The 18,983-nt window shown below is 38.4% G+C and overlaps 1 protein-coding gene across 1 annotated transcript in view; it reads right to left on the reverse strand.

The window, feature by feature from the left end:
• Positions 1–177: 177 nt before the first annotated feature.
• Positions 178–18,983, reverse strand: part of Nsl1 (NSL1, MIS12 kinetochore complex component) — a 23,472-nt gene continuing 4,666 nt past the window's right edge. Inside the window, exons 2-6 of the mRNA XM_013015386.1 lie at positions 18,010–18,088; positions 16,001–16,131; positions 13,038–13,092; positions 3,351–3,418; positions 178–1,567 (exon numbers count right to left, since the gene is read on the reverse strand). Coding sequence (XP_012870840.1) covers positions 1,289–1,567; positions 3,351–3,418; positions 13,038–13,092; positions 16,001–16,131; positions 18,010–18,088 — 612 coding nt within the window. The 3' untranslated portion in view covers positions 178–1,288. The remainder of the gene's footprint in view (positions 1,568–3,350; positions 3,419–13,037; positions 13,093–16,000; positions 16,132–18,009; positions 18,089–18,983) is intronic.

An 18,983-nucleotide genomic window follows, 5' to 3' on the forward strand; every position in this document is an offset into this window, starting at 1 on the left:
AAAAAAAAAAAAAGAACTTCAGGGAAGGGAAGGAGGGAGGGGATGGTAGGGGGAAAACAATGGAGGGGCTAACAATGTTCAAGAGGAAGTGTACTCATTACCTCACTCATGTAACTGTAACCCTCTGTATAGTATCTTTACAATAAAAAATAAAAAAATAAAATAAATAGTATCATATTTCAGTCCTTACACATTATTTTAATGAAAAAAAATCCACACTGATACATACAAATTTACAGATTTCAAACTGTAACATCAAACAGAATGCAAGAATGGAATAAAGTGGCTATATGATAGAATCTTCTTCACTGAGACATACTTGATTGTGATTATGTGGATACAATGAGGAAGACATCATAGGTTTCCCAGTCATGATTAATGAAGTCCTCTAAAAATGGATGGAGGTATCAGTCACTTCGGGGGAAACAGCAAGTTAGATGCCCTGTCTACATTGTAGAGTGTAAGACATAAGAAGCTTTAAGAAACTGAAATTAAATGTTAGAAGAACAGTACAAAATAACTTGCTATAATGATGGTTTATCTTTGACATACAAACCTCAAGTATGCAATACTTCAGTATAATTGAATTTGCTGAAAAATGACAATTTGCCAATGTATCAATACACACACACACACACACACACACACACACACACACACACATTGAACTTAAAGGATCTATTTAGAAGTAAATGAGGAATTCTAAAAAGAAACCATTTGTTCCAAGTCATATTAAAATTTCCATGGACAAGTGTGGGCAAAATACATGACTACATACCAATTTTTAAAAAATAATTCTTGCACAAACAATAGTCTTCTTAACATAACAAAATTCTAAAATTAATTCCAGAAATCCAAATTAGGTGATTCTATAACAAAGAGAAAACCAGTATAGTAACCTGCCAATTAGGGAGTCAAACTGTACTTGTGTGGCACTGATGTTTGTTTAAAGCACTTAAGAGAACGCCCAGGCAGACCACAGCCTTAAAGAAAGATGTACATCAAGGAAGTCTACAGAACATGTAGCTCACGAAATTCCAGAATAGGGCAAGACAGCCCAGAGTGAGTGGCTGGCAATTGAGGATAGTAAGTGCATATTATTTAAGTCCACTTTAGGCCTTATGGCAATACTACGAATGGAATGCTAAAATATGCATCGTGTCCAGAATAGCAGTTAATGTGACTATATAAATGAATTTGTTGTTCTGTTAAATGAATTTATTCTAGGTGAGAATGTGCAATGAAATGTCAGTAACACCTATTTTCAACTCCCACAACAAACGAATGGTCACGTATCAAGATTAATTCTCTTAGGCTTTAGGGGATACCATTTTCTCTGTGGGCAGTCTTGAGCTTGCTTTCTTTTAAGTACCACATTAGAGGATCCCCTGGAAGCAGTCTCTGTTGGTGTGGTTTCTACTTGTGATATGAGGCTTTCAAGCTTGGCATCTGGCTTCCTGTGACAACTGGAGAAGACTTCCTGGTGGATCCTTTGGAGCTGAATAACAGGCTGCATCTTTAAGACTTGGGAAAACCCATCTGCTTGTTCAATTAATGCAGGCAAAGCCTTAAAAAAAAAAATCTAACATTTAATCTCAGGCTAACACATAAATACAGAGATGGACACAATACTACAATTCTTAGGCCAAAGTTTTTCCTGAATCCTAGCTTTTGGGGGTCATGAATATATCTTTGAAATATTAGTGCAAGCTGAGGAATTTTAACCAAAAGCTAAAACCAGAAAAACATTCTGTTCCCATAATAAATAGGAGTAATTTCAACTATTCAGGAGGCTAAGAACAGAAAGATCACAGTCCAAAGCCAGCCTAGACAGACAGTGAGACCCATCATAAGAAATAAGCTAGATGTGGTGGCTCATGCCTGTAATCTCAGCAATGCAGGAGGCTGAAGGTAGGAGAATCATAGTCTGAGCCTGGTCCTGGGGAAAACCATGAGATCCTACATAAAGAATAACTTAAAAAGTTAAAAAGAAAAAAAAAAGAAAAAAGGTTTGAGACATGCCTCAAGTGGCAGAGAGCCTGCCTGGCAACGTGAGTCCTCAAGTTCAAACCCTTAGCACAAAACCAGCACATGCATGTCAGCTCTGCTACTTGAAAGGCTGAGGCAAGAGGACCACAAGTTTGAGGTCAGAGTCGGTAACATCGTGAGGCTTTGTCTTAAAAAACAAAAAAGGGTGGGGGGCTGGGAATGTGGCTTAGTGGTAGAGTGCTTACCTAGCATGCATGAAGCCCTGGGTTCGATTCCTCAGTACCACATAAACAGAAAAAGCTGGAAGTGGCACTGTGGCTCAAGTGGTAGAGTGCTAGCCTTGAGCAAAAGAAGCTCAAGGACAGTGCCCAGTCTCTGAGTTTAAGCCCCAGGACTGGCAGTAAATAAATAAACAAGTAAAAAAAAAATAAGAAAGAAGAACTTAACTGTGCTGCTATAGCACGACAGAAACAACAGATACCAAGTACATGAATTAACATGCGGTATTCCAGTGCAGCTTAATTTACAAAAATGGGGCTGAGAGCCTGGCTCACTAGTTTCCCAATTCTGAATCAAAAGCATGGTGAGTGGTATGGTTGAAGATGATAATCAGAAAATAACCACGAAAGAATGTTACCAAAATTTAACACCAGTAGGAGTTTACAATAACTCTCATACACTAGAAACCCCCATGTTTTCCTGCTTCTGTAAACTAAATGTCAAAATATAAACAACTTGACTGCAATGATAGGAGTCTTCTCCAGCTGCAGAAATATGTCATCTAAGGGGAAGGAGCACAGACACCAGGGTCTGACACCCAGGCCTTCAAAGCTGGCTGTCACCAGCTGGACATCTAGCCTCTGGTCACCTCAGGGTCTTCATCTATAAAATGGGGCAACAGTCTCTCTCTCAGGGTTAGGGTAAGGAATAAGTTAGGCAATAAATGTGAAGTAGGGGCTGGGATGTAGCTCAGTGGCAAAGCGCTTGCCTAGCAAGTGCAACGTCCTGTTCGATTCCCAGTACCAAAAAAGAAAAGACAAAATAAATAAATAAATAAATGTGAAGTAGTTAGATGGGGCCTGATTCACACCAAAGTTCAATATATGTCAGTGTGATTATCCAAAACTGATCAACTGCTAACACTAAGAATTCAAAACAACAACCAAATCTTTTTAAGAATGCCTGGCACATAACAGGTATGTGGTAAATGGTACTCGGAATGTTGCTGTTGTTCAATAAACTCCCGAATGGTCTACTTCAAAGACTCCTAACTTCCTATAATTGTTACAGAAACACTTTGCTATTGAAGGCAAGTACTTAACCCCAGTTTTTCATTTTATACTTTAGCACACAGCTTTTACCTTCATGACTCTACTGATGTCCTTGGCTATACTTTCTCCTCTGCATTTCAGATTTCCCATACAGGAAGCTGCAAAGAAACCAATGAACAGTATTTTAGGCTTTTTAAAAATCCAATAGCCAATTATAAAAGGCAGTTGTATACATGCTACCTGGACACAAGCAATTTTCCAGGATTATTCACTTTAGGTTTTGTTTTGTCTTTTTGCTGGTCGTGGGGCTTGAACTCTCGGCCTGGGCGCTGTCCCTCAACTCTTCAGCTCAAGGCTAGCACTCTACCACTTGAGCCACAGCGCCACTTCTGGCTTTTTCTGCTTATGTGGTGCTGAGGAATCGAACCCAGGGCCTCATGCACACACAGCAGGCACTCTTACCACTGAGCCACCATCCCAGCCCTCACTTTAGTTTTATGGGGCTTGAGGTCTTGGGTTTTTTATTTTTGGGGGAGGAGTGGTTGGGCGATGGTAGGTTTGAACTTAGGCAGGTACTCTCCTGATGAGCCATGCTCCTAACCCCACGTTTCCCCACCACTCCACTGAGTTTTGCTTTTTTATCCAGAGCCAGTCTCAGACTCTGATTCTTCCTATACCTCCCACATAGCTGGGTAGCCATACACCAACACATCTAGTTTCTTTATTGAGATAGTTTCACTAATGTTTTTCTTGGGTTGGTCTCAAATCATGATTCTCCTGATCTCTACCTCCAATTTACCTGGGATTACAGGCATGAGCCACCATGTCTGGCTTCATCATATTTTAAAATAAATACAAAGTACTACTTAATTTCTAAATTATTATGAATTTTATAAAAGAAAAGCATTTTTTGACTTAGAATGTACACTCACACTCTATGAAGACCGTAACTCAATATAACTTTTGGGGGAAAATTTGGACTAGGTTGCCAGTAATAATGGTAATCTATTTCTTTACTTCCTTGATGTTTTCCTTCTCTGTTGCTTGTCCAAGTTTTAGTGAACTTTATTTTCTCCTATTCTTTGTTATATATGTTCTGGGCTACTCTATAACAAAACTGTGTATTCAATGGATAATTTTCTAGAAAACTGTGGTTATGTATTTTCTAATAATTATAATTAAAATTATTTAAAACATCCCCCATCTTATCAAAAATTTTAACAATATATATTTGTATTCTGAAAACACACACACACAGAGTCTAGGAGTATATCTCAGTGATAAAATATTTGCCATATGCACTAGGCTCAAAGTTCAATCCCCAGCATCACAGACATAAATGAAAAGTCTAGTTTTCAATAAAGAACTATAAGTAATACAAAAACCTAAGAAAGTATGGGACATTCACAAGGGAAAAAGTGAAAGAAACAATCTTATCACTGAGGAAGTCCACATTTTGGGTCAAATATTGGGTTTGCCATACAAATTCAATCAACTCTTAAATGTCCTCAAATAACTAAAAGAAACCATGAACAAAAACCTAAAGGAAAATGGGAGAATGCACTCTCACCAAATAGAGAATGTCAATGAGATAGATATTACAGATAGGAGCCAAATAAAAATTCTAGAAGTGAAAAGTAAAGCAACATAAGAAAATTCACTAGAGGGATTCAATAGTAGATTTGAGCAAAGAGAAGAAAAACAAACAATCTATGAACATAAAAACAGGAAAAATGAATTATCTAATCTGAGGAACAGAAAGAAAAAGAAAGAAAAAATAAATACAGGCTATGAGAAGACACCATCAGACACACCAACTTACATATAATGGGTGTCTTAGAGGAGGAGAAGGGAACAGAATAATTTAAAAAATAGCCACTACTTCACTAAATTTGATCAAACACATTAATCTATGCAAATTCTAGTACTGCCAAAAAAGAGAGAAATAGGTTACATCAAGACATAGTGCATTCAAATTAGACAGTTCCAGACAGAATCTTTTTTTTTTTTTTTGGGTGCCAGTCCTGGGGCTTGAACTCTGGACCTGGGTGCTGTCCCTGAGCTTCTTTTGCTGAAAGCTAGTGCTCTATCATTTGAGTCACATTTCCAATTCTGGATTTTTAGTAATTTATTAGGGCTAAAAGTCTCATGGATGTTCCTATCTGGGCTGGCTTCCAATTACAATCCTGAGTAGCTAGGATTATAGGTGTGGGCCACCAGCATTTGACCAGAATCTTGAAAGCAGTGTGAGGTGACTTTGAACATACAAGGGATTCTCAGTAACATTAACAGCCAGCATCTGGCCAACATCTGCACAGAAGGCAGAGGGATGATAGCAGTTAAAAGTGCTGAAAGATTAAAAAAACATGCCTACCAAGAACTGATGTCAAGCAAAAATATTCTTCAAAAATGAAGTTGAAATTAAAACCTCCCCAGACACACAAAGTTGCGAGGTTGTTAGTAGATGTTAGATCCAAAAAGGCACCAAAACTAGGTGTGGAGATGGCTAATGCTAGCACGAGTTTATTTGGGAGAAAAGCCTGCAAGGGAGGGGAGATCTCCAGCAAAGAGCTAGAGTTATAATATAAAGATATTACAACACTCTTCTAGAATGACATAAGATATGACATAGGTGAAGAGAATACCACGACCAGAAGTAATCACATAGAAAAATATAAAATCCAGCATACTGTAATTTCAGTTTGTAACTCCTCTTTATTATCTACATGATTTAAAAAAAACTAATTGAGCAGTAACTATAAATCTATATTAATGTGTATGCAATGTCTAAAGACAACAACATTAAAAGGCAAGGGACAGAATGTTTCTATGCAGTATTGAAACTTAAATTGACTTCAAGCCACACTATTTTAGATTTAAGATAAAACTGCAATCTCTAGGGACCCTAACAAAACACTATAAAGAAAATGTGTGGGGCTGGGAAGGTGGCTCAGTGGTAGAGCGCTTGTCTTGCATGCTTGAGGCCGTGGGTTCGATTCCTCAGCACCACATAAGAACCACTAAAAAGCTAGACATGGAATTGTGGTTCAAAGTGGTACAATGCTAGCCTTGAGTGAAAGAGATCTGGGACAGTGCCTAGGCCCTGAGTTCAAGCCTCATGACTGACCAAAAAAATTAAAAAGTTAAGAAAATCAAAACTGTATATTACAAAAAGATCAATTAAAACAAAAGAGTACTGAAGGAACTGAGAAGTTTAATACAAAATGCAAAAAAGTTGTAATACATATAGAAAATTGATATCAAAATGGAACACAACCCCAAAATACATGACACAAAAGTTGGTAAGATAAAAGAAATTATTCAATAACAACTGGGAAGTGTGACAACTGGATAGAACATCAATAAGGAAACAGAAGACATAAATAAAATTTACAAAACAACTAGTGAACATACATAGAACGTTCAGCTGAAGAACAGCAGGATGCGTTAATATTAGTCAGGATGGTGCTACTGAGAGGTCTTCACACGTTACTGGGGTGTACTCTTAAAAAGGATAGTGGAGCCCCACCCCCTTTTCCTCTCTTTTACTTCCTTTTAAGGAAAAGCCTTCTACGTGTAAGGAAAGGAGTCCAATAGTTAATCTAGAAAAAAATTACAATAAAGATACTATTTTCCTTATGTTTCTAGATTTTTTTGGATATTCTGAATCATATTTATTGTATACATAAGAACATTTGGGCATATGCTTTGAAAATACACTTAAATAAACATACTCTAAAATATGCTTATTCTGTGCAGTTACTCCTTATCTAGAAACAGGTGGCAGTTACATACACATATATTTGTGGATAAGACCCAACAAGCTATGCTCTGTATGTTTTATAACCTAAACACAGAAACACACAAAACAATGAACAAAATCTTATATTTTCTATAGCTACTTGGGAGGTTGAGATTGGGAGTATCATGTATTGAGGTCAATCCAAACCAAAAAATTCACAAGACTGCATCTCAATGAATAAAAAGCTGAGTAGAGTGATGTGCACCTGTCATTGCAGATAGCTGAGAACCACAGGTTGGAGGACTGCAGGCAGGCCTGGGGGGTAGGGAGGGAACAAGACTATAATGAAAGCAAAAAGAACTGAGGCTATGGCTTAAGTGGTAGACTGCCCGTACAGCAAATACAAAGACCTGAGATGAAACTGCAATGCCACTAACAAGAAAAAAATTACGAAAAGTTATCTTACTTTTATGTATGCAGTAAGCCATAGTCTTGTTTCGTGATATACAAAATTATCTATCTCCAATGGGATTTGCTTTAGTTTTATTTATTGATTTATTTTTGCAACACTGGGATTTGAACCGAGTCTCACACTTGGTAGGCTGACACTCTTCCACCTGAGACACATCTCCATCTTTTCTGCCCAGGTTTTGAACCATGATTCTCTGGATTTCAGCCTCCTGAGTAGTTAGTGCTGCAGATAGTGAGCCACGGGCATCCAGCTGTTTAATGTTTTTATTAATAGCACTGATAACTATAGTAACTGGTTTGTGAATTCTTTCACTAAGATATTAGACCAAATGCTATCAGTGACTAATATAAAATGCTTCATATTCCTTTTTTTCCTTAGGTATTTAAACTCATACTGATGAATAACTGTTTCCCATCTGTTGTTCAAGTAATGATAATGTAAAAAGTGCCAAGAGTAATTTGGGCTTGATTGTAAAATGGAATCAGAGCCTAGAATTAGATAGTCAAAAAGAGATGTTTCACACCTGAATGTCTGGTGGGACATTCTAAAACTACACCAGGCATATAAGACATTTAGTTTCCCTGGCCTAAGCACCTTCCCTACCCAAAAAATGTCCTTCAACTTTCTCAAAATGGCCACTAGGGGGCACTACCAACTCCAGTGAGAAGCTTGGTATTGACATGGTTTGGGAACAAGTACTTCATTCTCTTAGCACTGAATACAGTGTCTGACTCTAAAGGCAGGTGCTCTGAGTGTTATGAGGGAACAAGGTATGATAGCGGTAACTATGAAGGCACACAAGTAAGGTGAGGGAAGTGAAGGAAAGGAAAATCATGGGCATAAGAGAATTGAAATAGGAGTCAGTGCCAAATGGGCTAGAGAAAGAGAAGGGGTTAGGAGGGTGGCAGAGGATGTGCTGTATCAAAACAAGGGAATAAATCAAGAAAACAGGAACCAGGAAACATGACCTAAACCAGGAGAGAAATAAAGGAAATTCCCAGGATAACGATGAAAGGAGCAGACAGGATGAAAGCTTTTCAGCCAGCCCAGGGAGCAGCCAGTACAGACTGAAATAGAAGACGGAAGGGTCCCCGAGGTTTATCTCCAAGAAAAAGAAAAGGGTCTAAAAATGGGTTTGATGGATAATGTGAAGTGTTTATACCACACTGAGTTCTGGTGAAGTGTTTGGGAAAGAACCAGTGACAGACTCAAAGACCACTAAGCAAACAGAAAAATAAAATAATCATCATTCCAGAAAGGGATAGGAAGCTGCTCAGGACAGAAAATAAAACCTGAGAAAAATGATGGAAAGGGTAACAAATTCAACAAGAAATTTATTCACTTCCTTACACATGTAACTGCAACCCCTTTGTACATCACCTTAACAATAAAATTAAATTAAAAAAGAAAATCTGGCTGATTGAAAAAGATTTACATGGCCATAATTATCTAAGTACTGAACATTTGATTTTTTTTTACAAGAATGTCTGAGATATTAAAAGTGAGGCTGGTGGAGTATAGATGAAGTCCTTTGAAAAACTTGGCTATAAAAGGCAAGAGTCCAGCAAGGAAAAATAAGACAGCATGAGTGCTTTCTGTAGTTGTTCACTGATAACCATAACCCACTCTTACAGTACTTTGGAGTACGACACCATTCCCAGTCAATCTCACACACTTCTCAAATTATTTGTTTATTTATTTTTGCTGGTTGTGGGGCCTGAACTTTGGGCCTGGGCGCTGTCCTTGAGCTCTTCTGCTCAAGGCTAGTGCTCTACCACTTGTGCCTTAGCTCCACGTCCAGCTTTCTTTGGTCATTAATTGGAGATAAAGAGTCTCCTGAACTTTCCTGCTTAGGCTGACTTCAAACCATGATCCTTAGATCTCAGCCTCCTGAATAGCTATGATTACTGGTGTGAGCCACTAGCACAAGCTCAGCTTCCTTTTATAAACAGAAGCTGAGCACTGAATCTTTAATTGACTAGAATTACAACTCATATCTGCTAGAATCCAGAGTGAACATGGCATGTGATCTTCTTCATATTTACATCATAAATACTTGGTATCTCATTTATACTGCAGGTTAAATAGGCCTTCAGCGTAACTTGTAAGTGGGTGGCTACCTGCAGATGATGGAGCAGTGGCTTGGACAACACAGAAGTATTAGGAAAGAAGAGGAACTGCCTGAAAGTCCTCGGCTTGTAGGTCAGCAAAGAACTAGAAATATCATTGTCTACTGCAGAAACAATACAGCGCCTTGCCATTACTACATGTTTAGTGGAGAACAAAGGGGGAAACGAATCTCCTCAGTTAATTTCAAGGACTTCTAAACAAAAGACAATATGTAATTATTCAGCATACTAACAGGATTACAAAAGATTACAAAAGACAAATGAGAATTACATTTTATTGGCAGAAAGCTAATTAATAGATTGCTGTAAGGAGATTTAAAAAAAAATTGCCTTTAAAAATGTGGAAGTTAGGTACTCTTGAGAACACTGCCTTCCCTAGTCACTTGCTTTCTAAAACACAGGGGAAGGAAAAAGTGGAAATGAAAACTTGAGTAATCAGCCTAGTTTTGCTTTCAGGTCATTGCAATGACTAAACTAGGCAACATGAACTTCCAAAGCCTGCACAAATTCAGAAATTCAGCAAAAATACATGAACGAAGTGCTTCCTTTCTACTTCCAATGTATTTTATGAGCGTGGACAAGCAAGCATGCACAACATGGGACATGTGGCTTCTACTGGTTCCCAAAGAGGTAACTGAAGTCATGAATAGAATCACCACTAGGAAAAAGCATTCCTGGTGAAAATGGAAACAATCCCTTTTTATTTTCCTTTTAAGGTCTACTGCAGCCACCTGCGCTGTGCCCATTCTCATAAGCGCTTCACCACCTCCTTCAGTGGTCTTGTACAGCACTTTCTATCAAACTCCTGGCCCATCTCATGCTAACTGGCCCTGGCCAGAAAACTGATTTTGTCTCATAATGCTTTTTTCCTCCATTCTTTCCATCATATCTAAGTGGTCTTTGTTCCATGAACACTCAAACTCACTGCTGACTAATAGAACACTGTTCACATTCTCCCCCTGTGTAAGAGAATTCTTCCTCTAGACTGCAGCTGGATAAATTCCTTTCTATTACTACCTCACAAAGCATTTCTAAGAGCATTGTCCCAACACTGAAGTCACTGGTAATTTCTGTATCTATTATTTTTCTCTTCCCAGTAGAATGTAAGTTTTAGCCAAGCCTTCACTCTTATAGCCTCCACTTTAAGATCAGTGCTAGAAGAGAGCAGACATTCATTGACATTTATTTCAGTAAATTCCCACAAAGGTTTTCTATGCAGCTTATGTAGACCTTTAAGGTCCTACAGAAATTTTTGCTATTTTAGGTCCTACAGAATTTTTTTCTGTAGGATATAAAAACTTGCATAGGCAATCTTACTACAAGTTCTTTCTTTCAGTTATTGAGAGATTAGTTAATAACAAATGTCTGTGAAAGCTGACAGTCTAGAGAGCGCTTTGGTTTTCAAAAATGCACTGCTTTCTTTAGCTCTTTATCATAATACCTGCATATTTTTTAGTTGTACTTGTTACGATTTAATTTCAAGCATGTGTGTTTATTTCCTTGCTTATGGCCTCTTTCTTTATAGTAAAACTAACTAACTAAAATACTTGAGTATAGAGGCTGGGAAAGTGGCTCAGTGGTAGAGTACTTGCCTTGCATTAATGAGGCCCTGGGTTCGATTCCTCAGTACCACATAAGCAGAAAAAGCTGGAAGTGGTACTGTGGCTCAAGTGGTAGGGCACTAGCCTTGAACTGAAGAGCTAAAGGACAGCACCCAGGCCGAGTTCAGGCCCCATGACCAATTTAAAAAAAACAAAAACGGGGCTGGGAAGGTGGCTCAGTGGTGGAGTGCTTGCCTTGAATCCATGAGGCCCTGGATTTGATTCCTCAGCATCATATAAGCAGGGAAAAAAAAAGCCAGAAGTGGTGCTGTGGCTCAAGTGGTAGAGAGCTAGCCTTGAGCTGAAGAGCTCAGGGACAGTGCCCAGGCCCAGAGTTCAGGCCCCACGACTGGCAAAAAACAAAAACTTGAACAAACTTCAATCACCATTTTTACATTGTTCAAAACCAAAACAAACATGTTAACAACTTCATTTTTGAAAACACCCTTTTTGATGGACCATGGTAACGGATTAATCATTAGGTCTGAGGTTAATTTTTAAAGTCAAACACAATGGGGAGTATGATTTCAACCAACTTCACTGTCAGGTGTACCTCCCTCCCCACCTCAGTTTATCCCACTGACTTAGGAGACCTGAGAGGTAAGAGGTATGTTAAAAAGCAGTTGAGGGGGGAAAAAGGTCAGAATTCAACAAGGATGAGGTATTTTAAAGCCGTAAGTATAAATATTCCATGTGAATAAAAGATTTAACTGGGTACTTCCTCCACCCTCAATAGTTTAGAAATGGTATTTTTGAATGCCAAAGGCAAAAACCCAACAAGTGTTTCAATAACATTTTAGTGAGGATAGAATCATTTTAAAATATTCACAGCCAAGCCATACACTGGTGGTGGCTCATACCTGTAATCCTAGTTACTCAGGAGGCTGAGACCTAAGGATCATGGCTCAAAGTCAGCCCAGGCTGGAAAGTCTGTGAGATTTTTACCTCCAATAAGCTACCAGAAAAGCCAGAAGTGGAGCTGTGGCTCTAGCAGTTGGGCATTAGCCTTAAACAAAAGACGCTCAGTGACAGCACTGAGGCAGAAACAGAAAAGAAGAAAAACAAAAAAAGAAAAGAAAGAACCCACAGCCAGGTTCTGGTGGCACGTGCCTATAATCCTGACTACTCTGAAGGCTGTTACCTAAGAATCATGGTTTGCAGCCAGCCTGGGCTAGACAAATCTACAAAACTCCTCTCTCTAACTAACCAGCCAAGAGCTGTAAATGAAGGTGTGACTTAAGTATAGAACACATGAATGAAAAAGCCAGCCCAGAGCTCAAGCCCCAGTATTAGCATAAAAGAAAAAGAAGAAAAAAAAATCCACATTTTTTGACTTTGCCAATTGTTGCGGGATTGACCTTTAAATCAGTTTTACTTGTTGTGTTTTAGAGAATGCATCTAAATGGAAACAGAACTGGATCCAAAGGTACAATTAGTATGTTTACATTTTTTTATTGTGTTTTACCTTGTGAACAGGAAAAACTGGTAAGGTAATTGATTGCATTGGGAAGAAATGTATGAGCAAATACTTTAATAGTATAACTTTTCCTGTAATGCACAGGACAGTAAAATGGCAGAGAATAAAGGAGAACTATAATAAAAGCTAGAGATGGGTGAAGTTCAGATTCTTAAGGCCAAACCCTAGAGATTCTGTCAGTAGATTTAGAACAAGTTCTCAGAATTCTAAACAAAGAGCTAACCATGAATCACCAGCAGGAAGCTGAAGCATGAAAGGAAAGATAACCCATGATGCTATTCCTTCAGAAGAATGTCAAGAACTCATAAATATCACAAACTGGTACTTCATTTTTACTATACTAAATAATAACTTACCTGGGTCAGGCTCATATTTCAGGTCCAAAGGTTGTACAACAGGTTGAAACTGTTTCTAAATATAATATAAATTAAAACAGATTTAATGTAATCATTTAGTGCTTCATAAGCTCTTCTTTTGGCTAGTGTTGGAAAACATACTCTATAACTAACAGTACTATTCTTTTTTTTTTTTTGGTCCGGTTATGGGCCTGAACTCTGGGCCTGGGCGCTGTCCCTCAGCTTTTCAGTTCAAGGCTAGCGCTCTACCACTTGAGCCACAGAGCCACTTCCGACTTTTTTCTTTTTGCTTATGTGGTGCTGAGGAATCGAACCCAGGGCCTCAGGCATGCAAGGCAAGCGCTCTACCACTGAGCCACCTTCCCAGCCCCTTCAACAGTACAATTCTTTGGGGAAAATTTGTTCTTAGATTCTGAAATCTGTGGGAAAGGAAAGAGGAGTTAAGACCAGAAAGTCTGAATTATAGCTTTAATAGTACTGCCACCTACTGAATACGCTAAGAAATAGCACCATAGAAATTATAACCAGAGGGCTGGAAAGGTGGCTCAGTGGTAGAGCGCTTGCCTTGCATGCTCGAGGCCCTGGGTTCAATTCCTCAGCACCACATAAGCAAAAAGAAAAAGCCGGAAGTGGCGCTGTGGCTCAAGTGGTAGAGCGCTAGCCTTGAGCTGAAGAGCGCTTGCCTTGCATGCTCGAGGCCCTGGGTTCGATTCCTCAGCACCACATAAGCAAAAAGAAAAAAGCCGGAAGTGGCGCTGTGGCTCAAGTGGTAGAGCGCTAGCCTTGAGCTGAAGAGCTGAAGGACAGCGCCCAGGCCCAGAGTTCAGGCCCCACGACCGGACCCAAAAAAAAAAAAAAAAAGAAATTATAACCAGAAAAAACAATCAAGCACATTAAAGGTAGGATGATGGAATTTTATGTTTAAAGTATAAGATAGTCCCCAAATTATGAGTGGACTGTCTCAAAAGTTCATTGAGGGGCAGGCACTATGGCTCCCACCTGTAATCCTAGATACTCTGCAGCTAAAATTGTAGTTAACTGCAGGAAAGTTGCAGTTTAAGACTAGCCTATGCAAAAAGTTCATAAGACTCTCATTTCAACAAATAAAAAGTTAGAGTGGTGATGAGGGTCTGTCATCCCAAATATACAGGAAGCAAAATAGGGAGACTGTGGTCCAGTTCAGTTTAGGCATAAACATTAGATCACATTAAAAAATAACGAAGGTAAAATGGATTGGGGGCATGGTAGAGTCCCTGCCTGGCAAGAGCCAAGGCCTGAGTTCAAACCCTACTACTGCCCCACCCCACAAAAAGTTCATTTAAGACAAGTATTAGGAACTCAAAATTCATATTTCTACAGAAACTGTTCTAAAAAGTGTTGAGGCTATATATCAGCATATTAAACTCTACACATCGTTTGACACATGGCAACTATGGTAGAATTACTGGTATATTTCTCCCATTTAGGCAAAAAGAGGAAAATGTTCCTCCTTTCTCTTCCCCGAAACCAACAGGTATCAAAAAGGTTAAAGAAAGAAAAGAAAGTGCTTCAATATTCTCATTCTACCCATTTTCTCTCACTTCTTTAAACTAGCACAGTGGTAGTGGGTAGTGTGGTTAACACAGCTAGGGCTATAGCTTTCTTTTATGTAATACTGATTTCTAGGTTTTAGAGTTTTGAGGGGGTCTGGGAAGAGAGAAACAGTAGAAACAATTACACTTGGAATGTTTTCCCTGAAGAAAATTTAAGTGGTGGGAAGAGGGAGTTTTTCAAAGGATTAAATACTAATGAAAAAAAAGAACTATTCTGCTTATTAATTTTTTCATAGAACAGTAACTGTACTATCTTAGACAAAGTATAAAGTCTTGACGTTAATGCCTTAAGTTCCCAAAAAGGAAGTAACTGGAAGATTTATATGTCCGAATATGCTAATTAAAAAACCTAAAGACAAGCAGTATAGCATAATTTAAAAGCTGCATGTAGTTCTTTTTTTTTGGGGGGGGGGGGTGAGGGGGAGAGGCAGGGCCTGAACTCTGGGCCTGGGCACTGTCCCTCAGCTTTTCAGCTCAAGGCTAGCACTCTACCACTTGAGCCACAGCGCCACTTCCAGCTTTTTTCTTTTTGCTTATATGGTGCTGAGGAATCGAACCCAGGGCCTCAGGCATGCAAGGCAAGCGCTTTACCACTGAGCCACCTTCCCAGCTCTGCATGTAGTTCTTACTCTGGGGGCAATGCCAGTCCTAGGAAATCTTCTCCACATCATATCCAAGGAAGACTTAGGTCTAATTTCCTTGTAAACTTGCTTATTTTGTGATCGACTGTAGTCCTAATAAGTCTAAAAAGACAAAAGTATGGCAGGGTTGGTCTCTGATTATCTACAATAATTGTAAGAAACAAGCCGATGACACTGTCAAAAAGCCTACCCAATGAGAAGGGGAAAAAAAAGAGGAGGTTACAATGCTTGATAAGAAATGTACTCATTATCTTGCCCATGTAATTGTAACCCCTCTGTACAGTATTTTCACAATAAAAAAAAAAAGCCCACCCAAAGGAGCTAACTTCTTGTTGTAACTCACAGTTATGGTTTTTAAAGCCAAACAAATTATATACTATTTATAAGGCAAATTTCAGTATTATGAATGGGTAGGTAGATCAAACAAGTTTTTCCATCTATTTCACTAATGGGTCTGCCAAAACACATAAACATATACAAATAATATGTCAAACACAAATGGCAACTAGAAAGAAAGGAGTGAAAAATAAATTTCCTTTCTTTTCCTGGTTATCATCAGCATTCCATCTTCAATTCTAATTTTACTAAAAGCTGTGTTCAGTAAAAACTATAGTTCAGAACAAGAAAAAGTCAGGAAAAGACAATATATTATCTAAATAGAAATGGCTCTTATTTTACTTCTTTACTGTGGTAAAAATAAACATAAAAACTTAAAGGTAGATTATCTTACCAAAATTTCATGCTGTGCTTTCAAGGTTTTGATGACACATTCAAGGATCTTTCTGGGATACTGCTTGCGTTTAGTTGCAATATCTACTATAATTTCATCAAATTGATCTTCAAGTATTTTGATGTCAGAATCTAGTTCAGAAAAAGAAATCTAAAATATTACTTGATATTCATTGTATTAGTATGAAATGTGACAGATACAAACTAAATATTAAAAATAAAGAAACATCATCAGATTAAGAAATGACTGAACTTTGGTTATTTACTCATTTGTTCATTAATCAATCTATTCATCTATGGGAAGTCAGGCCTACATTAGACAAATATAAATGAGTATAATATGATCCTAAGAAACAGATAATGACAATTTATTAATATAATAGAGGTATCACGACACAGAACCATGAAACATATTCCTTGGAGATTTAAGACTTTAAAAAGCAGTAAGCTAGGCACCAGTGACTCACAATTGTTAATCCTAGCTACTCCAGAAGATGAGATCTGAGGATCACAGTTCAGAGCCATCCTGGGCAGAAAAGTCCAATTAGCTATCAAAAAGCCAGAAGTAGAGTTATGGCTTAAGTGATAGGCTGCTAGCCTTGAGCAAAACCTAGGACAGTACACAGGCCCTGTGTTCAATAAGGAAGGAAGGGAGGAAGGGAGGGAGGGAGGGAGGGAGGGAGGGAGGGAGGGAGGGAATAAAACAAGTTCCTAAGTGGTAAAAGATCTTTTCACCTATTTCCCAGCATTTGGCCTGGCATTTAACAGTTACCCATGGAAGAGGGTAAGAAATCTAGTATAGTATTCTTCATTATCTCTTCTCACAGTGGGGAAAGGACAGCCACTCCTTCCCTGGGTTACTGATCTATTAGATCTACAAAGTGATAAACCACATTCCAATAGGCAGTACAGGACCAAACAAAAAAAGCAATTACAAAGTAATTACAAAGTAACTATGGAATAAGAACCAGATAATGATACAATGAAAAGCTATATAGTCTGAAAGTACTCCTAGCTGATTCTATAAACTTTTTCTCCCTTATTAATTGGCAATTATTTTGTTAATATTTAGCAATACTGACGTTATTTTTATCCTTTTAATATTTAAACCAAAAAGTCAATTTGTATGATTTGAAAAGACAAGTATCTTGATCCCAAAGACTGAACAGTAAAGTTTTCTGGGTACAGTATTATCTTATTGTTGAGAAGGAAAAATCCTAGCCACAGAGGGTTGGTTTGGCAGGCTTGGAACTAATTCATGGGTAAGAAGGATAATGTGAACATAAAGCAGTGACAGCAAGCCATGCCAGTGCCCACTGATGCTCTTGTCAAGGTAGCCCTCTTCTGGACACTCTGGGAACTCTGCCTCTCCTCACAATGATTTACTAAACTGTCTTCTTCCTATATTGATTTACTTTCTATTCAAGCTTGATTTCTTTAGCTATGTTAACAGTACTATTTAGGGTATAATCGAGTCTGCTTTAGACCAATAATGTGTGTGTATATATGTTGGTTCTAGGGTTTGAAATTGGGGCCTGGGTGCTATCCCTGAGCTTTTTTGGGTAAAATATTATCTTTTTAAGATGGTGTCTACAAATACATGACTTCATCCTTAGATGGTGCTTATGGTTTAATTTTACATTTCTAAAAATATGTCACTACCCATTCTAAGAATCAGTGATAGAAAATCTAACTGGCTTTATAGAATTACAGGAATTCTCTGGCCTGTTTCTTCATCAGGGGAGAATTCTAGAGTGTTTTCCAATAACGTTTTAACAAAGGTAACTTTGAAGATTAATCAGATTAAAGTCTTGTTTAAAATATCAGGTATTATATTTGACAGAGCAAAATATTTACTGTGTCTTATTCACATTATAATTTCAAGTCTATTTTTGTTTCCTTTTTACTCCTCTAATATTTTCAGTGATACCAACAGATTTTAAAAGAGTATTCAAAATAAAACTAGCTGTAAGAAATAACTCAGAAGTTAATGATAGGTTAGCCACATACCTACAAGACAATGATCTGAAGTCTCCTGCCACGCTTGCCCATTAATGCTGACATTCTCTTGCACGGCTGATTCAAAAGTCTGCAATAAATTCGCAGCAGTTAAGTCACTGAAAAGAATTTTAAATATTGAACTAAGACATTTTGGCAAAATAATTTTAGTCAGACTATTGTTCTGAGTACTTGAGAAAACAACTTAAGGGAGGTAGAATTAATTTTGGCTCTGAGATTGCAGATCATGGGTGGCTGGCCCCATTGCTTTATTAATTTCCTCAGCATCTCTCAGTCTAATTAAGCTGACAAGATAGTTGGGCAAGGTGATTTATACCTGTAAATCCCACTTACTCAGGAGGCAGACAATAAGATCAAGGTCAGCTCAGGGCAAAAAGTTAATGAAACCCCCTTCATCTCAACTAATACCTGAGTGGTGTGTGTTTATCATCCCAGCCATGAGAGAAGCATATAGGAGGACAATGGTACAGAGTGATCCAGGCAAAAATAAAAGATCCTGTCTTCAAAAATACCTAAAGCAGGGGCTGGGAAGGTGGCTCGGTGGTAGAGTGCTTGCCTTGCTTGCGTGGGGCCCTGGTTCAATTCCTCAGCACAACATAAGCAGAATAAACCAGAAGTGGCACTGTGGCTCAAGAGGTAGAGCACTAGCCTTGAGCTGAAGAGCTGAGGGACAGCACCCAGGCCCAGAGTTCAGGCCCCATGACCAACAACAACAAAATACTTAAAGCAAAAAGGGTGGGAGGTGTGGTTGAAGTACTAAAGTGAAGTCAGTGCTTTTGACTAACAAGAGCAAGGCTTTGAGTTAACCCTCAGTACCACCAAGGGGGAAAAAAACAATTAAAAATCACAAATAATTTCAGGTATGTGACAGAGGATACAAAGTAACAGACTAGCCCAGTAGTATATTTATTCTTTTTTTTATTGAGGGGGGGTCCGGTCGTGGGGCCTGAACTCTGGGCCTGGGC

This window comes from Dipodomys ordii, unplaced genomic scaffold (genome assembly GCF_000151885.1).
Source record: "Dipodomys ordii isolate 6190 unplaced genomic scaffold, Dord_2.0 Scaffold26, whole genome shotgun sequence".
Lineage (NCBI taxonomy): Eukaryota > Metazoa > Chordata > Mammalia > Rodentia > Heteromyidae > Dipodomys > Dipodomys ordii.